General features: G+C 47.6%; 2 protein-coding genes across 4 annotated transcripts; one reads left to right on the top strand and one right to left on the bottom strand.

Annotated features, from left to right (window-relative positions):
- Positions 1-1225: 1225 nt before the first annotated feature.
- On the top strand, positions 1226-7180 carry LOC136641342 (LHFPL tetraspan subfamily member 5 protein-like). The gene is made up of 3 exons (XM_066617072.1): positions 1226-1703; positions 2442-2684; positions 7107-7180. Exons 1-3 carry the CDS (start codon positions 1271-1273, stop codon positions 7133-7135), a joined length of 705 nt encoding a protein of 234 aa, XP_066473169.1. The 5' UTR covers positions 1226-1270; the 3' UTR covers positions 7136-7180.
- A 612-nt stretch (positions 7181-7792) lies between these two features.
- Positions 7793-14006, bottom strand: PCSK1N (proprotein convertase subtilisin/kexin type 1 inhibitor). 3 transcript variants are annotated; one of them, XM_066617199.1, is made up of 4 exons: positions 13806-14006; positions 12219-12429; positions 10691-11286; positions 7793-8690 (listed from the first exon to the last, which is right to left on the bottom strand). In XM_066617199.1, exons 2-4 carry the CDS (start codon positions 12288-12290, stop codon positions 8429-8431), a joined length of 930 nt encoding a protein of 309 aa, XP_066473296.1. In that variant the 5' UTR covers positions 12291-12429; positions 13806-14006; the 3' UTR covers positions 7793-8428. The 3 variants fall into 3 exon arrangements, with proteins under 3 accessions (XP_066473296.1, XP_066473294.1, XP_066473297.1); XM_066617197.1 differs by having other exon boundaries at positions 12219-12326; XM_066617200.1 differs by lacking the exon at positions 12219-12429.
- Between the last annotated feature and the right edge of the window lie 4886 nt (positions 14007-18892).

Here is an 18892-nt window from a genome sequence, read left to right as displayed (position 1 = left end):
GTATTGGCTATGGTGAAGTATAAGCATCTATCACTGGTCATCTAAATGGTTGCTAAATGGAACCACCACATATAGAAGGAAGATGCTTCTGAAAAGCAGACACAGTGGTCACATGGGATGTTTATCATCGCTAGGCTAGACTTTCTTCTTGATTATTGTTTGCATGGTGGAGCAATCGCACAAGTCCCCATCTGTATTCTGAAGCGGGTATAGCTCAGACAGTGTTACCGCCACCACGAAGATCTAGCCCAGGGGTCTGCAACCTACAGCCCTCAGGCTGCATCCGGCCCAAAGTTATCTAACCTACATGGAGCTTAGCTTGGGAGGTAAAGCCTCCTGCCCAATTTGCCAGTCACCAGTCAGGGAACAGCACACCCGCCTGCTCAGGTTTGTGGAGTCCCGATGCTGCTTTAACTCTCAAGTTGATCTCCATGCAGCCGCTTCTGGGAGCACAGCAGCCCAGAAGTTCAGTGATGATGTCATCGCCACACATCTGGTCCCTTTGAATGAAAAGGTTGCTGATCCTGATCTAGCTCCTTTGCCACTATGTATACTAATGGTGAAAGAGGTATCCAGAAAAGTAACTCCAACCCGCCCCCCCCTTGTCCAATTCCTCCTCTGCAGAGGACAATGTGGGGTTGTGTTTGTGAAGCTTGTGCTAATGTGAATTGTTTCACGCTTGCCTCCTGTGTGGGCGATGGCAGTGGACGGGTGGCCTGAGCCAGGCAGTCATCTTCCCTCCCGGTCTTCCCCACAGCTCTTGCAAAGTGACAGAGCGAAACGGGAACAAGGCGAGAGTGACTAGAACTGGGCATCTGGCCAAGTGGCTGCTTCTTTCTCCGGCACTGGAGGAGTGAAGCTGAAGTATGAAATGAGGATGGGGGGGGGGGAAGCAGCTCCCTCCTTCTGCCTTCTGCAAAAAGAAAGTAACCAATCTCTAGGAAGGTGGTAATGTAGCAGCCCCCAGCAGAGACCGCAGAGGAAGAGAGCTCAGCAGCCCTCAGCCTGAGAGGGTACTTGGAACCAGCAACTGTGCCAGCTTCCAATGAAGGAGAATTGTAGCTGCTGGAGCAGCAGAATGCAGACATTTCCCAGAGGAGGAGAGCCAGAGTAGTGCAGCTGGATTCTGGAGTGAGGGAACCTGCCAGCTCCTTTCGAGGAGAACACTGTAGGCCATCTCTGGAAAGAGGGAAGCAGAGCCTGTTTTCCTGGTGAAGGGTGTTTGGAGTGAAGGAGCGCCGCAGCAGGCCCCTTGAAGGAGAAGTGGGCCATGCTGGCCGCCCGAGAAGCAGCAGCCCTCTACCAGACGGATTTTGTGCGTAATGCTCGAGCAGTGGGTGCTCTCTGGGCCGGCTGTACCCTCTGCTTTGGTATCCTGGAGGTTGTAGTGCTGATCCAGCCAGCGTGGGTGCAGACGGCACCACTGACCTACCAACTGCCCCCCTCGGGGATACTGCCCGATCCCAGCGTGAGTGCCGTGGGAGCCTTTGGCCTCTATCAAGTCTGCACAGAGCGGGAGGGCACCCTCCAGTGTGAGGGTTCGCTGGTGACCCTTATGCCCATCCCGTCCTTCAAGGCAGCCGCGGTCTTTGTCCTGATGGCCCTGGTGCTGGTAATGGGCAGTGTGGCCTCTTTGGGTCTCTTCTGGGTCTGCAGTCCTGGGACTGTCTACAAGGTGTGTGCTTGGCAACAGCTTTCAGCAGGTGAGAGAGCATGTGTATGTCTGAGTGCGCAAATGGCTGATTCCTGGGGTATGGCTGTGCGGGAAGGTTTGGGTCCCTAAAAGGAACCAGGGCGGGAGGACATAACTGTGCTTAATCTGCAAAACGAGAGGTGCTGGGGCCGAATCCCGGGTTTGGTGCAATGGTACAAGCAACTTGCATGGTTACTTAGTTATCCATTTAAAAACCCATTTCCAGCATTCTATCACACTTTTGTGTGTGACCAAGAAACACAACCCAACTTCATAAATGAGCTTTGTGTTGTGGCTCTGATGAAAATTCCACCCCCACCCCACTATTTGCCTCTTGGCAGGTGCAGAGTGTCCTTTGCCTTGCCCTTGCATTTTCTCTTTCATAATTTCTCGGTTTCCAGGACTGAGTCCTAGTAGAAACAAGAACTCTACTGAGCTCTGCTTCAAACTGACTCTGGGTTGGCAGGCTATGGAGGCCGACCCTGGAAGTTCCAATATATTGCCACATGGTCTTCTCCTACTATGAGCCCCCAGAAGGAACCTGCTTCAGATCAACCTGATTGATCTTGTTCCCCATCAGGACTTAGAAAAGAAGAAGAAACATTTGAGAACCCTGTGATGGGGCTTAGGTGGAATAGAGGAGCAGGGAATCCATCTGGAGAAAAGTGAAAGTGGGCTTGCACCATATGAGGACTGTCAATATCAATAACACCTGCTTTCTCCCCACCCCTTAATGTCCGTCTCACAGCGACATGTCAGGCACTTGGCTGCCTAGTTTTCCCAGATGGCTGGGGAGCACCTGAGGTGAGAGCTCTGTGTGGGCCTCGGGCGAGGAGCTACGCTCTGGGCACCTGTACAATCCACTGGGCCTTTGCCCTTGCCTTGTTGGGCATAGCCGATGCTTTGGTCCTGGCTACTCTCGCTTTTGTGTTGGGGAATCGGCAGGATGCTCTGCTACCTGCAGGATACACACCACCCCTGGAGGGAAGAGGTAAGCCATGGGTTGCTCCCCTCCCCCCTTTTCCCTGGAAATAACAGGAACCAGCAGATGCTGCAAGCCAGTACCAGCTGCTAGAAGAAGCAGGGTCTGACAGCTGTGTTAGCTGTTGCTTGGCAACAGCCAATGAGACACAAGGGTGAGACCAAACTAGGGGAAGGTGGAAGAGGCTGGCAGTTCTCTGAGACTGATGAAATAAAAGAAGCACTTGCATTCCTCTGACATGTCTAAGCAGACACCCTCACTATAAAAAATAGAGGGCAGAGCATTGCCTCTTTCTCCTCTGCCACACGGTGGGATTCAGGACACTTGATTCCTACTCCTAATGTTGGCATTGTTGCCACAAAAATGAAGGTGGGGTACCAGGCTCTTTTTCTCCTCCCCCATTTCTGATAGCCTAATTCTGGACTCTGTGTGTAGGCACATGCATGTGTTCTAAAAAAAAAAAATTCCACTTCATGGTGCAAAGCTTGCACCAAGAAAGGCTGGATCCTATGACTTGCAAATTGACTTCTTTAGTACAATTCTGCTAGTTGTGGGGAGAAAGATGAGAAATGTGCTGAACTTATAGCCAGCACCAGATGTCTATGGAGCTGGGAAGGTATCTGCCCAGTTCCAAGGTCCACCTGCCAAGAACAAGGTCTGCTGTTTTGGATTCTCACTTGAGGCCTGACCTGGTCTGATTAGACAAGGCAGTGCATACTTATCCCTCGACATTCCTGTGGTGGTGCACAAACAGCTCTGGAAAATTCTCCTAGTTTGCCTACTTCCTTCCTATATTAATCCTAGACAGTTATGGGACCCTCTTAGGCAAAGATTTTCCCAAAGCAGAAGCTGGTCCTTGCAGTCCCATGAAGCATTGGCTACTAGAAGCCTTCCCATCCCCGTCCCTTCTGAAACTTCATAAGGTTTCTGCCCATGTACCTGTAAACCTATCTTCCTAGCCTTCAAGGTAAGGTGGATGAAAAGCAGCAGCTACATCTGCTGAGATTCTCAGTCAAATTCTACTACACCTTCATGGAAAACATACAACTCTAATATGGGCAGCACATAAAAAATGAACAACTCCAAATTGTAAGCTTCTTTTAAACTAGCAGTGTACTGGGCTTTAGTGAGAAGGGATCAGTAGCTAAAGCAAACTGTCTTGGGAAAGGAAATGGAATCTGGAGTTCTGGAGGAAAGAATTGGAAAAGAAAAAGACAGAAGAGAGGAAGAAGCAGAAGATCACAATGTCCTCATCTGTCTCTCATATTTTGGATCACAGGTGATTTGGCAGGGACATTTATTGGCCAGTGCTGTATTCTGAAGGCATATGATGCTTAGCTTCTGTGTTGAAGCTAAGCAGTTCTGGATAATACAGTGCTTTGGGCAATTCAATTCTAAATTAGTTTAAGCAGTTCTGTGAGCCTTGTGAATCTTATTTTCCTTGTCTCCTTGCTCTTTGTCCTAGGGCTGCCAGCTGCTTCTGCCTGGTCTCCTTAGCTGTGCTTTGATATGTAGACATTAAGGAGGTGGTAATGGGCTAATTCAGATACTGTCCCTACCTGCCAAGCCATGAGGGAGTACACTCATGTCCTCCCCCCCCCCACCAGCTTTCAATCCACATAATTGTGTGTGCACACAGCAGCAGTGTTGTGACACTGAGCCATGCAATGATCAAGAGGGAGGAGTTAGCAGAAAAAAAGTGCCAAAAAGGAATGGGTTAAATTGGGATGCAGGGGATGAAATGGTACAGAATTAGATGGGGATCCACACACCATATTTCATTATTTGTATTATTTCTTTGTTTATGACTTTCCACCTGCAGGACTCTTTCCCTGCCAGAGACCACAATGAGACAGTAAATAAAGATTAAAGGTTTGTGAGTGTTAGTCAAAAGGTGGTTAGATTAGCTGATGTATTATTAGTTTTTCCCCAGTCTTATTAGTTTTTCCCCAGTATTTCTTAGGGGGGGGGGGGTTTAGGTTGTATATCTTTTATTTTTCTGGATCACTATTTTTTTTAATTATAAATAAAGCCATGTTTACTTTGCTTCTTGCTTTTTATAGTCATGGTACAGAGAACGCCACTGTTTCTAAAAGAAGAGTGGTCTGAGGGTTTGCTTAGTTTAGAACTGTCTAATGAGAGAGAAGACTTACTGCATGGAGGAAATGTCTTTCTCCATTATTTATTTAAAAAAATTGCTGTTAACATTCTGCCAAAAACATACTCAAAGCTATGCACCATAAAAGCAAAATATAAAAAATCAAAACAAAAACACTTAAGAAGAGCCCTGCTGTTTCAGGCTAAAAGCCCATCCAGTTCAGCATCTTGTTTTCTCCCAGTAGCCCACCAGCTGCCTCTGGGAAGCCCATAAGCAAGAAAAAAAAAGCATATGTCTCTCCCTTCTGAATTCAGATTCATTCCTTCTGAATACCAATTGCAGGGGAGTATACTGTTGCTGAACCAAGTGCTAATACACAGACATCATGACTGGTAGCCATTGATAGGCCTGTCCTCTGATGGTTTTGTCTAATCCTCTTTTAAAGCCAACCAGGCTATAGCCACTTCATGAAGGCTAACCAGAGTATACCCACTTCTATACCCACTGGGTGAAGAAGTACCTCCTTTTGTCCATGCTACAGCTCCCTCAACCAGTTTCATTGGATGATTCCTGGTTCTCCTATTTGAAAATACAATGGGTACAAACTCCAAGAGAGGTGACTCTGGTTGGACATCAGGAAGAAATTCTTAACAGTAAGGGTGGTTCAGCAGTAGAACAAATTACTAAGGCAAGTGGTGGACTCTCCCTCACTGGAGATCTTCAAGCAGAGGCTCAACAAACACCTGCTAGAGATACTGCAGGAGGATTTCCTGCTACAAACAGGGGGTTGGACTAGATGATCTTGAGGGTCATTTCCAACTCTATGATACTATGAAAAACTTATCTCTATCCCCTCTCCCTGTAGCTTGCATAATTCTGTCTCAATCACACACACCCCTGCCTTGCCTTGCCTTTTTTTTCCAAACTAAGAAGCCCCAAATATTGTAGCATTTTCTCATAAGGAAGCTGCTGCAGGCCTCAGAATATTTGAGTTGCCCTCTTTAATTGCACCTCTCCAGCTCTGCAACATCCTTGTTGAGGTTGAGCGATGAGATCGGTACACAGTATTCCAAATGTGGTCGCACTGTGAATTTGTAGAGGCATAATATTAGAAATCTTATTCTTGATTGCTTCCTAATGACCCCTAGCAGTAATTTGCCTTCTTCATAAATGCCATGCTCAGGATTGATACTTTCATTGAGCTATCCAACATGACCCCATGATCTCTTTTCTGGTTTGTGACCATAGCTCAGGCCCCATCAGTATGGGGTTTTGTTTGTGCTTGTTTTTGCCTCAGTGTGTATCACTTTACACTTATTGACATTGAACCACGCTTCCATTTGGTTACCCATTCACCCAATTTGAAGCGGCCCTTTTAGAGCTCTTCACAATTCACTCTGGTTTTTTTAACCAACTTGAAGCATATGTTGCCATCTGTAGACTTGGCCACCTTGCTGTTTACTCCTAACTCCAGATTACTTACAAACCAGTTAAAAATCATTAATCCCTAGACAGATCCTTGGGAGACCCTTCTTCTTACTCTCCTTCCCATTTATCCGTTTCCTGTTCTTTGGCCAGTAACCAGTTCATAAAAGAACCTGTCCTCTCATTCCATAACTAGGTTTACTCAAAACATTGTCAAAAGACTTCTTTGGAAGTCCAAGTATACAATGTCAACTGGATTGCCTCCATTCACTTGTCTGTAGAAGTTCTCAAAGAACACTAGATGTTTAATGAGGCAGGACTTACCTTTGCAGAAATGAAGCTATTTCTCCTTCACTAGGGCTTGTTCTTCTATATGCTTTATAATTTTTTTTAATTATGCTTTCCACCATTTTAACCAGAGCAGCTATTGAGCTGACTGGCCTGTCACTTCTTGGATCCCTTTTTAAGTACTGGTGCTACAGTGGCAATCTTTCATTCCTCTGGCATAGAGACTAATTTAAAAAACAAGTTACGTAGTTGTGCTTAGAAGATCAGCCATTTTGCATTTGAGTTCCTTAAGAACTCTTGGGTGGATGCCACTTGGACCCAGTGATTTGTTAATTTTTAATTTGTCAATAAGCTCTACATTTTCTACCATTAAAAAACAAAGCAGCCATCAATCCATAAGAATAGCCAAAGCTGAACCAGGCAGGCCAGGCCCTAAGCCTAGAAGAAGAGTGGCTTCCCACTTTCTCTTTTTTTCTTTGCCCCTTCTTTTAGCAACAAGAACGAAAGTGATGGTAGTGCCTCTTTTGAGTCACAACACTCAGCTAAACACCAGTGGGCTGCTTAGGAAGTCTTTCTTACACTCTCTCTTCCTTCTCCCCTGCCCCTATGTCCATACACAGGTGTTACCTCAGCACTGACTCCAGAATGATTCTTTCCACCAGTAACCTCCTTTTCCAGTGGCCATTCTTCAGTCGGACACTCACTACACGGGGGCTATGCCTGACGGCTGCAATAAAGATGTGCTTTTCAACTATAACAGACTGGTGTGATGTGATTATAATGCCTAGTGCAGTTGTAATGTGGTTTAACAAAAGAGCTGTCGTCTTCTCAGATCTCCTCATGGGAACCCTCTGAAGCAAGTAATTATTTAGACTTGCTTTAGGAATAGGGTACTGAGGCCGAGAACAACAACACTGAGGCTAGTGCCACTGTAAAGACTTGCCACTGTAAAGACTTGCAAGTTTATTTCAGCACAAGCTTATGTGGACTACAGTCCACTCCATCCAGTATGTGAACTAACATGACTCTAGGGCAAGAAGGGTGTAACTGCCAATGGTTCTCTCAAGTTCACATGTGTGAGGGGACTTGAATCCAACTTGAAAGTGGACTGTTCTGGCCAGAAGAATAAAATGGCCTCTGTTCCTATAGCTTTACAACAAAAGTGAGGAGTGAGTGGGGCACAGGGCTTTGTAAGCTGCAGTCCTATTGTTTCTAGTGTGCTGCTCTTTACAAAAGTCTGTGAGCAGAAGCCCCCATTTGGCATTTCAGCAAGGTACACAAAAGATGACACCAATGAAGCTGCAGCTACGTTAAAATACCTGATGGATTTTTTATTAATTCATCAACACCAAAACTCTGGCCACAAGCGTTATCAAACATGGCAACAAGTCAGCAGGGGCTTTATATGATTCTCTGTGTGTGTTTGTATTGAGTGGTGGTTGACACAAGAGGTGTCACAAACCAGACAGACATAAGCAGGTGGAAACTGTGGGTTGGGGAGGGACAGAGGACAAGGTCAATTGACCAGGGAATATTAAGGCAGAAGGAAGATTGGGGGGGGCTGGAAGTTTGTTTGAGCCACACCTTAAAATGCCAGGATGTTAGGAAATGGGGGGGTCGAGGAGCATGGACTCCATATCTGGGTACAGTGGGTGGGGAAAGGCTGATCATCATTAAAATGCATCAGCTTAACTGAAGTGGCAATTTCTAACAGGGCACTCAAAAGTGTTTGGAGAAGGGCCCCTCCCACTATAACAACAGGACTGAGATAGGGAGATCCCAGCCAAAAGCTATCCTCTTTCCTCCCCAGTATTTTGGAATCAAGAGGCAGAAACAAGCAGGAAAAAACACGAGGTGTCACAGTCCATTGATACTTGAGGCCTGGGGGAGGGGCAGTGGCAAAGTGGCTCCCCCAATTTTTTTACAGAGCGGCAAATTCCTGCTATTCAGGGTGGTACTGCAGCCTCTGGGTTCCCCCAGTCACAGCCTTCCTCCTCCCACCTCCTTCTCCCTCTGTCCGCTTGACCCGTTGCAGCTGCAGCTCGCCTCCGTTCTCCCCACCGAGTCGCTTGACCCGCAGAAGATTGGGAGGTTCCGGTAAGTCCCCTCCATCAAAGAGGGCACGCCGCAGGCGCCTGGGGGACACAGGGGGACGCTGGGGGCCCAGGTTGCTCATTCCTGACAAGATCTTGCCTACCAGGTACCTGCAAAAGACAGGAAGACAAAAAGAGTGATGGAACTCTGGTACCCTGTCCACCAGCTGGCTCTGCCTCAGTTTCAACTCCCCAAACTCTCTTGCTAGAGCCAGGAATAGATCTTTGACTCCTAAAGTTGCCCCCCCCCCCACTTCCACTCCAAGAGACATGGATGAAAATTATAATTCCTGCCTCACTAAGCCGGGCTCCTAGAAGAACTTGGAAAAGCCAGTGTGGCCAGGAACCCATACAAAGGTGTGGGGCTGGGTGAGTATTTCTGGATCTGCCTCTCTGGAAAGATTAGTCATTCCTGGAGCCTTCTAATTCCTAGATTGGTCTCCCCATACCTGAGGGCAGTTATCTGCTAGCTAATGTTGCAAGCAGCACAGACAGGGCTTCTCCCAAACCTCAATGAAAAGATCACTGAAGACGGCCAGCCCATCATGATCAATCTCTCTTTGCAGTGTGCAGCCAGGATTTTGGAGGTGCTCTGGGGGAGCGCTCCCTTTGTGCAGGAGCCCAAATGGCTGGCCAGTGTCCTGTGCTCACTAACTGTCCACGATGTCTCTGCACTAGGGCTGAGGCTCCATGGGCTAATGTACAGGTTTTTCTCAGGAGATAAGTCTATAACCCCTGCTAACTGGTTAAGAGGCACTTTTTCAAGTGGGTGCTCCTCTTTTATTTAGCAGAAGGAGAGTAACTGGCCCACCTCACCCCAGCAGTGCCTTTTTTAGTGGTTGTCTGCTGGTGTTGCATCTTTTTAGATTGTGAGCCCTTTTGGGACAGGGAGCCATTACTTATTTGATTTTTTTTCCTGTAAACTGCTTTGTGAACTTTTTGTTGAAAAGTGGTATATAAATACTGTTAATAACAACAATAATAATAACAATAGCAATAATGTGGAGAGGGTTCCCCAAAGGTAGAAAGAAGGGAAAACATTTTGGACAGCCTATGTGGTGGTGTGTAACTGAAGAGCATCGAATTCAAATCCTCACTCAGTTATGAAACTGACAGTAGGTGAATCACTGGCTTGGATAGAAGGGGGAAGGGAAAGAATCCTGAACCCCAGTTGAAGCTCCTTGGAGGATGGGTGGGATAGAAATGAAATAAGTAACCATGCGCCCATAGAGTGGAAGGGTAAACCAGGAGAGCCAGCATTTGGCAATGCATGAGAATTTTGGAATCATAGCGATCCAAACTGGCCTGTTAGGGCACCATCCTAACCCACTTTCCAGCACTGGCATAGCTGTGCCATTGGGGCATGTGCTGCATCCTGCAGTTAGGGAGCAGTCATGGAGGCCTCCTCAAAATAAGGCAATGTTTGTTCCCTTACCTCGGAGTTGCATTGCCCTTACGTCAGTGCTGGAAAGTGGGTTAGGATTGTGGCCTTCATCTCCTATCTTAGCAACTATGTAATATTTCTAAACAAATGATGCCCTGAAGGGACAGTTTATGCATTCAGCACAATCAAGGCTTTTTGGATTACACCACTGGGAGAGTAGGTTTGGGTGTATGAACATAGCAAAATTGCACATTAGGGAGACGGCTAGGCCAAAACCTTTTCCCTGACATGCATCTTATATAGATGAAAGAGGATTCTTTTGTTTTGTTTTGTTTTTTTAAATGTTAGAGGGAATATTCAACTTATTCATGCAAACCCCCACTTAAAAATACCTGCAAAATGAAATGATACAAAGCAATCTCTGCTGCTTGATTCTGGTGAACACATGCACTGGTCTCGGATGATCTCATGAACTGCTTCCCATTTCACAAAGTATTCCCTGCACCATGGCCATTTTGTTGGCTTTTAAATAAATACATAAAATAAAATGAAAGCCTTCAGTGCTGGAGGAAGGGTGGATAATTTGCACATGCTCATAAGTACCCCTTTCCTTATTATGTCCTACATTCTAGGACTGAGACATGGCATTCAGAATAAGTTCTGGGGTTGAACCCTGGTTCAAATGAGGGCCAAACATTTTTTTCTCTAAGGAGCCCATTCCAGCTACCTCAGCATTTCAGGGTCCATCTCTCCAGCAGGTTCTTCCTCCCCTCCCAGCTCTTCTTGGGGTTCAAAATTCCCTTCGGGTGCCCAATAGCGATTCAGCAATGCTCTAGGTGGAGAGGAGCCCCCAGCCAGACCAGTCTCATCATACTCAGGATACAAGGCGGCACCCTTCGCTTCCTCCCAGAGCCTCAACAGGTTGGCCAGATACACAGATTCCTGGTCCCGACGATGCCCATCCTGAAGGAGACGCTGCAGAGCAAGAGCGAGGCGCTCATCTGGCTGGAACTGGTTAGTTGGGGGTACCACAGCTCTCTCTAGTGCCTGGGCCAAGCGCTCTTCTTGAAGCTGGTTGCCAGAGGAAGCCATGGCTCTTTCAAATGCTTGGGCAAGGTGCTCATCCTGCAGCTGACCTCCAGGGGGCGACATGGCTCTCTCCAGCGCTGCCAGCCGGACCAGTTCAGGATAATATACTTCATTGGCCAAGGCACTCTCAACAGCCTCATATGGCGCCCCCTGAAGGTCACGGCGAACCCGCCGGACCCCCCCTGACAAATTGTTGTTCAGCCCTCCATGGAAGCTGCCTGTGGTGGAGAGAGGCTGTAAAAAAACAGGGAAGGTTATTGGAAATGAGTGAAGACAAAGATAAAAAAAATCAAGGTGGTAACAAAAGGGGGGAGCACACACCACACGCACCCCAGCAGGTCTGTAGCTGGAAATGTGGGGGGGGGGGCATCATAAGTCAATGTGAAGCAGCAAAAAAAAGATAAAGGCCTAAGCAGAAATACTGTAGCTGAATACATTTAAATGACTTTAGAATTAACATTTTAAAATTCTGGAAAGTAAAACCCAGCCGCATGAAGCACCTTCAAGTCCCACAGACTGAGTGAAGGGAATGTGCTCAGTTCTCCCAGTGAAATCAACGGGGCTTGAACATGACTGGGTTGCGCTTTATGAACCAAGAGCTTGTCAGTCACCTTGGTATCTTCCTTTCACATATAAGCCAGGAGGAAGAGGGACAACAAACTGGGTCAAAAACTACCTGTCCATTTTCCCTTATTATCTCTGTCAACAAATGAGCTAGAGGCACCATAAAGAATATTTAGACAGCTGACCATTCAAGAAATGGGGCTAGCTGAAATACCCCTGAGTCCACTCTGACCCACTCCCCAGATAGCCAAGGCCCTTCTTGAAAGCCGGAGACATTCTAGATTTTTCTCTTCCATTTCAGACTGAACTTTCCTCCCACAAATGATTGATGAGTAGCCTTCTCCAGCAGCAAGAAGACAACAAAAGTGGTGGTAGTTTGTGGAGACCCACCGGAATATGTAGGTCAGAACTACATGAGTATTTGGAGGACACAAAAACAAGCACCACAACAAATGAATTTGTTTGTTGACACACACCACAACCTTTATTTATTTTTGCTTTTGTAGATATGAGTGTGTTATACTGCTGCATCTCCAAATGTTATGCATGCACACACACATAAATGCATGCAGACAGAGTCCCTGGTCCCCACCTCTGCCCACCTTCTCAATAGATTCCAATAGAATGTACGTGGACACTCTCTTCATCATTGCAGATCCCTGGCTCTTCTTCATGCAGCCAAAAGGAGGAGGGGAACAGAGAGCCCTTGGCTGGGTAAATAGGGATGATCCATGAGGGTCAGGGCTCTCCTGAGCTTTAGATGTCGGGGTGATCTCCGCACTCCACCTCCCACTCCTCCACCTCCACTGATGTCTGTTTCACAGATCCGAAAAATCCTTTCAACATCCAATCTGTGCCTGGCTTTGTGCTCAGAGCTAACTGCCACACCACCTCCACCCCCAGGTCCCTATGGATCAGTCCCAGGGCTCAGATGTGTGACACAAGATTACAGACACACCGATAGCTTACATAAAAGTCCCTAATGGCATGCATTTCAACACACTACACGTCACCTTGCACACATGTCCCTGTGCGCACACATGCCACCTTGCATAGTCCTTTCATAACAGCAAACATAATGTTGCACTTCTTTTTTGGGCACACCCACCCAAACATTACACATCTGTTAGGAAAAGCATTCCCTCCATGCGCTTTCTACACACAATCAAATGCCTTCACTTTTTAGACCTCTTCCATAACAGATGATCCCAATTTCGTCACATGTGCCCACATTTTGCACACTCCTTACACACTACAGTGCCTCTTATCACTCACTCACTTGTCCTTTTACGTACACAATCATGCTTGACACACACACACACCTATACACTCCCCAGCACATAAGCACATGCAGTTTGTAACACATCCTCACCTTCCCACCCACAAGCACCCACACACCAGCTCCACGATGTAAAGGCAGTTTATCAATATGCACACATATGAATCATGCACACATGTCAAATTACAAATCCCTCTCCACTCAAGTCAAGGAACACACACACACACTGGATTACTGGGTGAAAAAGTGCGCACTGATTCACTGCCTCTGCTTTCCCACAACCCTTTCACTAGGATTGCCAGATGTCCCTTGCTAATTACAGAGCTACATAATCCCAGATCACAACAATTGTACACACAAATATATAAGACAATGGAGATGGAGGATCTCTTGCTTTTCCATGTTTCACCCTTGCTTTGAATGATCACAGTTGCTCTTCCCTTCATGCCACACCTTTGACGTGCTCCTTAGTTTGGGCAGGTTTTTATTTTAATTATTGTCTGTTTTATAAATGAATCATGGAGTCAAAAGGGGTGAAAAGGTCTACTCCACCCCCTGCTGGCAAATGCTGGTGGGTTATTCAGCCACCAGCCTCCACAGAGATCAACAGCCCAATCCTATCCACATTTTCCTGGGAGTAAGCCCCATTGACTCTGATGGGACTTACTTCTGAGTAGACAGGCATAGGCTTGAGCTGCAAATCTACACAACCCAGGCGGAGGCTTTCTAGAGGAAAGGAAACAGAGAGATGCTGGCAAAATCAGTGGAGATGTCTCCAGCCAGTGAGCCAAGCCCTAAACCCAAGGCCACCAGCAGCCCTCCGCAAGGGCATCGGAGACCAACATATAGACTGGGTTGCATCGCTGGCAGAGCCCCAGCAGAAGGTGGGCTCCGGGTTGGAATGTCCTACCTTGGCGGCTCCGAGGCCCGAGAGCAGCGCGAGCAGCAGCGCCGGGCCCATCGCTCCCTTCAAGGCGGTCGGGAGACAGAGGCTGCCCAGGCGGCGGCGGCGGCGACAGCAGGCGAGCGTCGGATCCGAGCCGGGACTGCACCAGAGGAGAGGAGAGCGCCAGACAACACAGGGCGCTCCGCCCAGCCCTGCCCTGCCCAGCCGCCTTGGCTCCGCCTCCGCCCACCGCCCCGCTCCCGGGCATCCTTGTGTCAAGGGCAGGCGAGGGAGGGACACTCTCTGGCGTGACCCACTGAGAAGCCGTGTCCATCGTTTCACACAAAACCTCCCAGCCTTCTTGAGTGCCAGCGGGCATCTGGATCCAGGCAACCCAGCCAGCGATTGTCAGCCTTTTTCAGCTCACTGCACACTCACAAGCTACTGAAATTGTCACCAGCTTTTGGACAATTGACAAGGCACACCGTGCTGTTGGTGGGGGGCTGACATCCCGCAATGGCTCTACTAATAAGTGACCCTCCCCCAAACTCCCGTGGCACACCTACAGACCATTCACGGCACACCGGTGTGCCACAGCACAGCGGTTGAACTGATCCCAAGTTCTTTTTTTTCTGGTTGGTCACTGCCAGCTCAGGTCCATCACTCACTATGCAAAGCTGGAATTTTGTGCCCCACTGAGCGGCTCTTTATACTTACTGACGTTGAACCACATTTGCCTTTTGGGGACTCAGGGCCCAATCCTGTCCAACTTCCCTGCATCAGTGCAGCCACAATGCAACCCTGCGGTAAGGGAATAAATGTTCCCATATCTTGAGGAGGCCTCTGAGACTGACTCCCCAACACAGGGAGCAGTGCATACCCTATAGACACAGCAGCAGCAGCACTGGAAAATTGGATAGAATTGGGCCCTCAACCAGCAAACCTCTTAGCCACACTTACCTGAGAATAAGCTCCACTGACTATAATGTGACAGAAGTCACCTTATAGTCAATGGGGCTTACTCTCAGGTAAGTGTGACTAAGAATTGCAGCTTGAGTCCCCAAAAAGCAAATGTGGTTCAACGTCAATAACTATAAACTGATGCACTCTGGGACAAGAAAAGATACAGTATCTCTAGGCTGGGTGATCAGCAGCACAATCCTATGTATGTCAACTCAGAAGACATGTGTAGGATTGGGCTGCCAATCACCCAGTCTGGAGATACTGTATCTTTTTGGACCTCTTTGTAATCTGCAAACTTGGCCACCTCTCTGTTTACTCCTAACTCCAGATCATTTACGAACAAATTGAAACCTTGTGGGATCCCGCTTCTTACTACCCTCTGTGCCAGCCATTTTCAACCAATGCACCGTGACACACTGGCGTGCCACCGATGGTCTGCCGTGAGAGTTTGGGGGAGGTACATTTGTTAGCAGGGCCACTGGGGGTCGCGAGCCCCTGCTGTCAATGGGTGTGGCTTGCCAATTGTCAAAAAACTGGTGATGTGCCTTGACAATTTTAGTGACTTAGTGTACCATGAGATGAAAAAGATTGAAAATCACTGGGTTAGACTGTGCGATGAAAATCTTGACACAGTATGTGGCAACTGTTGGAATACTACGTCCACTTCTGGTCACCACATCTCAAGAAGGATATTGTAGAGCTGAAAAATATTGTAGAACTGGAAATGATCAGAGGGCTGGAGCACTTTCCTTATGGGGAAAGGCTACACTACAGCATTTGGGGCTATTTAGCTTGGGAAAAAAGGTGATTAAGGGGGGGATGTGATTGAGACTAACGTCCCAATCCCTTGTTATCCACAGCATGAGTACCCCACCGGCGCGGCAACCCCTACACTAGTCTGCTCGCTACTGCTGCTAATACAGCAGGCAGAAAGCCTTGTGCTGCCATCAAATTGACCACTAGTGGTATTCTGCTGTCAGAGGGGCGGATTAGGGTGGGGATTGGGATGGGACAGTGTTGAGTCACTGTAGGGCCAGCTGCCAGTCTCTTCACAGGATGCTGCATTGAATGTGATGGCCAAAGCACTGGCAGCCCTGTATCCCTTGCACCTGCACAGGATTGGGCTTTTAGAAAATTATGCATGATGTGGAGAGTGGAGAGAGGTCTGCCCGTCTGAATACTACAACCATGGTCATTCACTGAAATTGATTGTAAGGAAATTTAGGACTGACCAAAGGAAGCAATTCATTACTACAAGATGTGATGATGACCAATAGATGGGTGAGTTTTGGGGAAGAGGACTTAAAATTTCTGTGTTGCTACAGACTGAGAAGGAATAAACAGGAAGCAATGAACTGCATAGCCTGACATGTCCTTGAAGCAAAATCCGTCCATGCCGCGCCCTCAGGCAGCTCCTGGAGAGCTTCTGGTTCAGGCACTTCTGGTAACCAGGCTACCAGGACCCATGACTACGCCGGCAGTGCCTGTGCTTGACTTCCAGCAAACTCTGCATATCCTGTGCAGTTGGCTAGATGACTACTTCAAATGGCTTTTATTAAGACATCCCACTCTGCATTGGAGAAATCCCTAAGAGCAGTGTCCCCATCATCTCCTTGGAGGAGATGAAATATGCTGCCCAAAGCAGCATCATGCCCGGAGTGGTAGAGTGATGTCCCCGGGTGGAAAAAAACCCAAGACCACCACTGTCCTCACATCTGTTCATAGCATATCTCTTCTAGCCCCAAGAGATCCATTTTCCTCTCCTCTTTCTCCATCCAGCCCTTCTTGTCGATTCTACATTTTCCTCCTGCTGAGCAACATTTCAGGGAAGGAAATCCCTCTCTGGTTTGGGATCAGATATGTTTTTAAAAAAAAAAATGGAGAAGTGGTCCTCCCATCCTGTGTCTCATTTCCGAACATGCAAGGCCATAGTCTCAGACACAAACTTCTGTGAAAAATTCCACTGAAATCAGTAGGATTGCTCTTCCCATTCCATGCCTAGGTGAAGAGTGTCAAAAAGTAGCTCTCTTTCACTTCCTCATGTCAGAGACATCAGAATCAAAAGCCTCACAGAGAGCTGGTGTGGTATAGTAGTTTGAACATTGGACTATGTTGAGGGAGACCCAAGTTCAAATTTCCACTCAGCTATGAAGTTCCGTGGGTGATCTTAGACCAGTCTCAAAGCCTAACCTACCTCACAGGGTTGTTGGGAGGAAAAAATTGAATTGGTGGGGGGGACTGTGTTTGCTATCATGAAATGTATTCAACAGAATAAAATGAATGATTTGTTCTTATTGGCTCTGTTGTCATTTCTTACTTCTTTTGGAGACTTTTATGTCTAGCAGGGTTTCGAATTTAGGAAACGTAGGTACACTCCCATGTACCATGTATTACTGGTGGCTGACCTGTTCCTGTTGTTTAGATTGCTAGTTAAAAGATTAATGGCTCAATCCTATTCAGATGCTGCACTGATGTCACTTGGATGCTGATGTGATGTCCATCATATTCTAGGCCCGTTCAGGCAACGCCACACTAGCGTAGCCCTCCCAGTAACGCCAACACAGCCCTTCCCAGCAACACTGGCAGTGTCCATGGAAACCCTGATACAGCCCATGACCCAAAGAGCAGCATTGTCACATTGGCATGCCATTGGCACAATGTCTGTTTCTGATCAGTATTACATCTAGGTGTCTTCAGTGTGATGTCCAGGGAGCCAATCTCAGCATCCAACCAGCCTGAATGTGGGCAGCAAGAGTGGTATCACCAGAGTGAATGGAACAGGAGGCAGTGTCATGTGCAGAGCCAAAGAGCAGCCAATGCTGGGGGGCACCCTCACCAGCCATTGGAAATCAACAGCAGATCAATGTGCACCCCACTAACCATGGGGAGATGACCCCACCACACAGACACACACACAACACACACACACACAACTAGTGGGATTACCAGCCTTCTCCCAGCAATGCTATTGTGCCTTTACAAGTTATCCAACAGGAAGCCAATCAACAGGTGCAAGTGAGGATTGACCACATCAGTTGGCTCATTGCCTGCCATGGAGCTTGAAAGCAACAAGGGTCTGATGCAGGGGTGCCCAAACCCCAGCCCTGGGGCCACTTGTGGCCCTTGAAAACTCTCAATGCAGCCCTCAGGGAACTCTCAGTTTCCAATGAGCCTTTGGCCCTCTGGAGATTTGTGGAGCCCGCACTGGTCCCACACAACTGCTCTCAGCGTGAGGGCGACTCTTTGTCCTCTCACGTGAGCTGTGGGATGAAGGCTCCCTCCACTGCTTGCTGTTTCACGTCTGTGATGCAGTAGCAGAGGCAAAGAAAAGGCCAGCCTTGCTTTGTGCAAGGCCTTTTATAGGTCTTGAGCTATTGCAAGACCTTCATTCATTCATATAAGTTCATCTTTAATATATTCATTTATGCAAACTTATGTAAATTTATTCAAATTTTAAATGTAAATTAATTCTTTTTTCCCCCAGCCCCTGACACAGTGTCAGAGAGATGATGTGGCCCTCCTGTCAAAAACTTTGGACACCCCTGGTCTGATGGAATGAATAGTCCAGCAGTCCTGCCAAACAGCAGCTGGTCTCACATTGGTCACTATGGCCAGATAGACTTCCCTTGGAGTCTGTACAGTGTACTCACCTGAGGGATAGCTGCCTGTGGGGAGCAAAGAGGAACACCGAAGGCATAACAAGGAATTGACAACAGCATCTGGTTCCAAGCTATGTATCTTTTCATGGGCGCTATCAGCACCTGCCAAGATCAGATAAGTCTCTGATGTCTGTAGATGTTCCGAGGATTCACTAAGCTGGGCCTCAGAGTTAGTTCCCCCTTATATTGCAAGTCAACAAGGACTCACCAGTTAGAAAAATAGCTGGACAACACAAATCAGTATGGACTGGCACTCTAAGCTCATACAATTCTTGTGATTTCTCAGCCCAGTCTTAGACCTCTCTTTGTGCCCTTTGACTGTTGCTTTATCTGCTCTAGGTGGGGGTCAAGGCCCATGTCTATCAGAGGGTTCAGCCAGCTGAGCCAACTCCAAACTCTCAATTATTGCTCAGTATTCAGTGGTAGGCAGGGGGTGTCAGCAACACCCCCCAGGGCAGAGCTTTGCCCCAGGGCCCTCAGCAACCTACA

The sequence above is a fragment of the Tiliqua scincoides genome, chromosome 2 (assembly GCF_035046505.1).
Source record: "Tiliqua scincoides isolate rTilSci1 chromosome 2, rTilSci1.hap2, whole genome shotgun sequence".
Lineage (NCBI taxonomy): Eukaryota > Metazoa > Chordata > Lepidosauria > Squamata > Scincidae > Tiliqua > Tiliqua scincoides.
This window is presented reverse-complemented; position numbering and strand designations above follow the sequence as displayed.

Coding starts and splice junctions, on each gene's coding strand:
- LOC136641342 (XM_066617072.1), top strand. CDS start 1,271: ATGCTGGCCGCCCGAGAAGCAGCAGCCCTCTACCAGACGGATTTTGTG. Junction 1,704..2,441: donor TTGGCAACAGCTTTCAGCAG/GTGAGAGAGCAT, acceptor TCCGTCTCACAG/CGACATGTCAGGCACTTGGC. Junction 2,685..7,106: donor ACCACCCCTGGAGGGAAGAG/GTAAGCCATGGG, acceptor GTCCATACACAG/GTGTTACCTCAGCACTGACT.
- PCSK1N (XM_066617197.1), bottom strand. CDS start 13,856: ATGGGCCCGGCGCTGCTGCTCGCGCTGCTCTCGGGCCTCGGAGCCGCC. Junction 12,327..13,805: donor CGGGCCTCGGAGCCGCCAAG/GTAGGACATTCC, acceptor CTATTTACCCAG/CCAAGGGCTCTCTGTTCCCC. Junction 8,691..10,690: donor ATGGACCCTGAAATGCTGAG/GTAGCTGGAATG, acceptor TGTCTTTTGCAG/GTACCTGGTAGGCAAGATCT.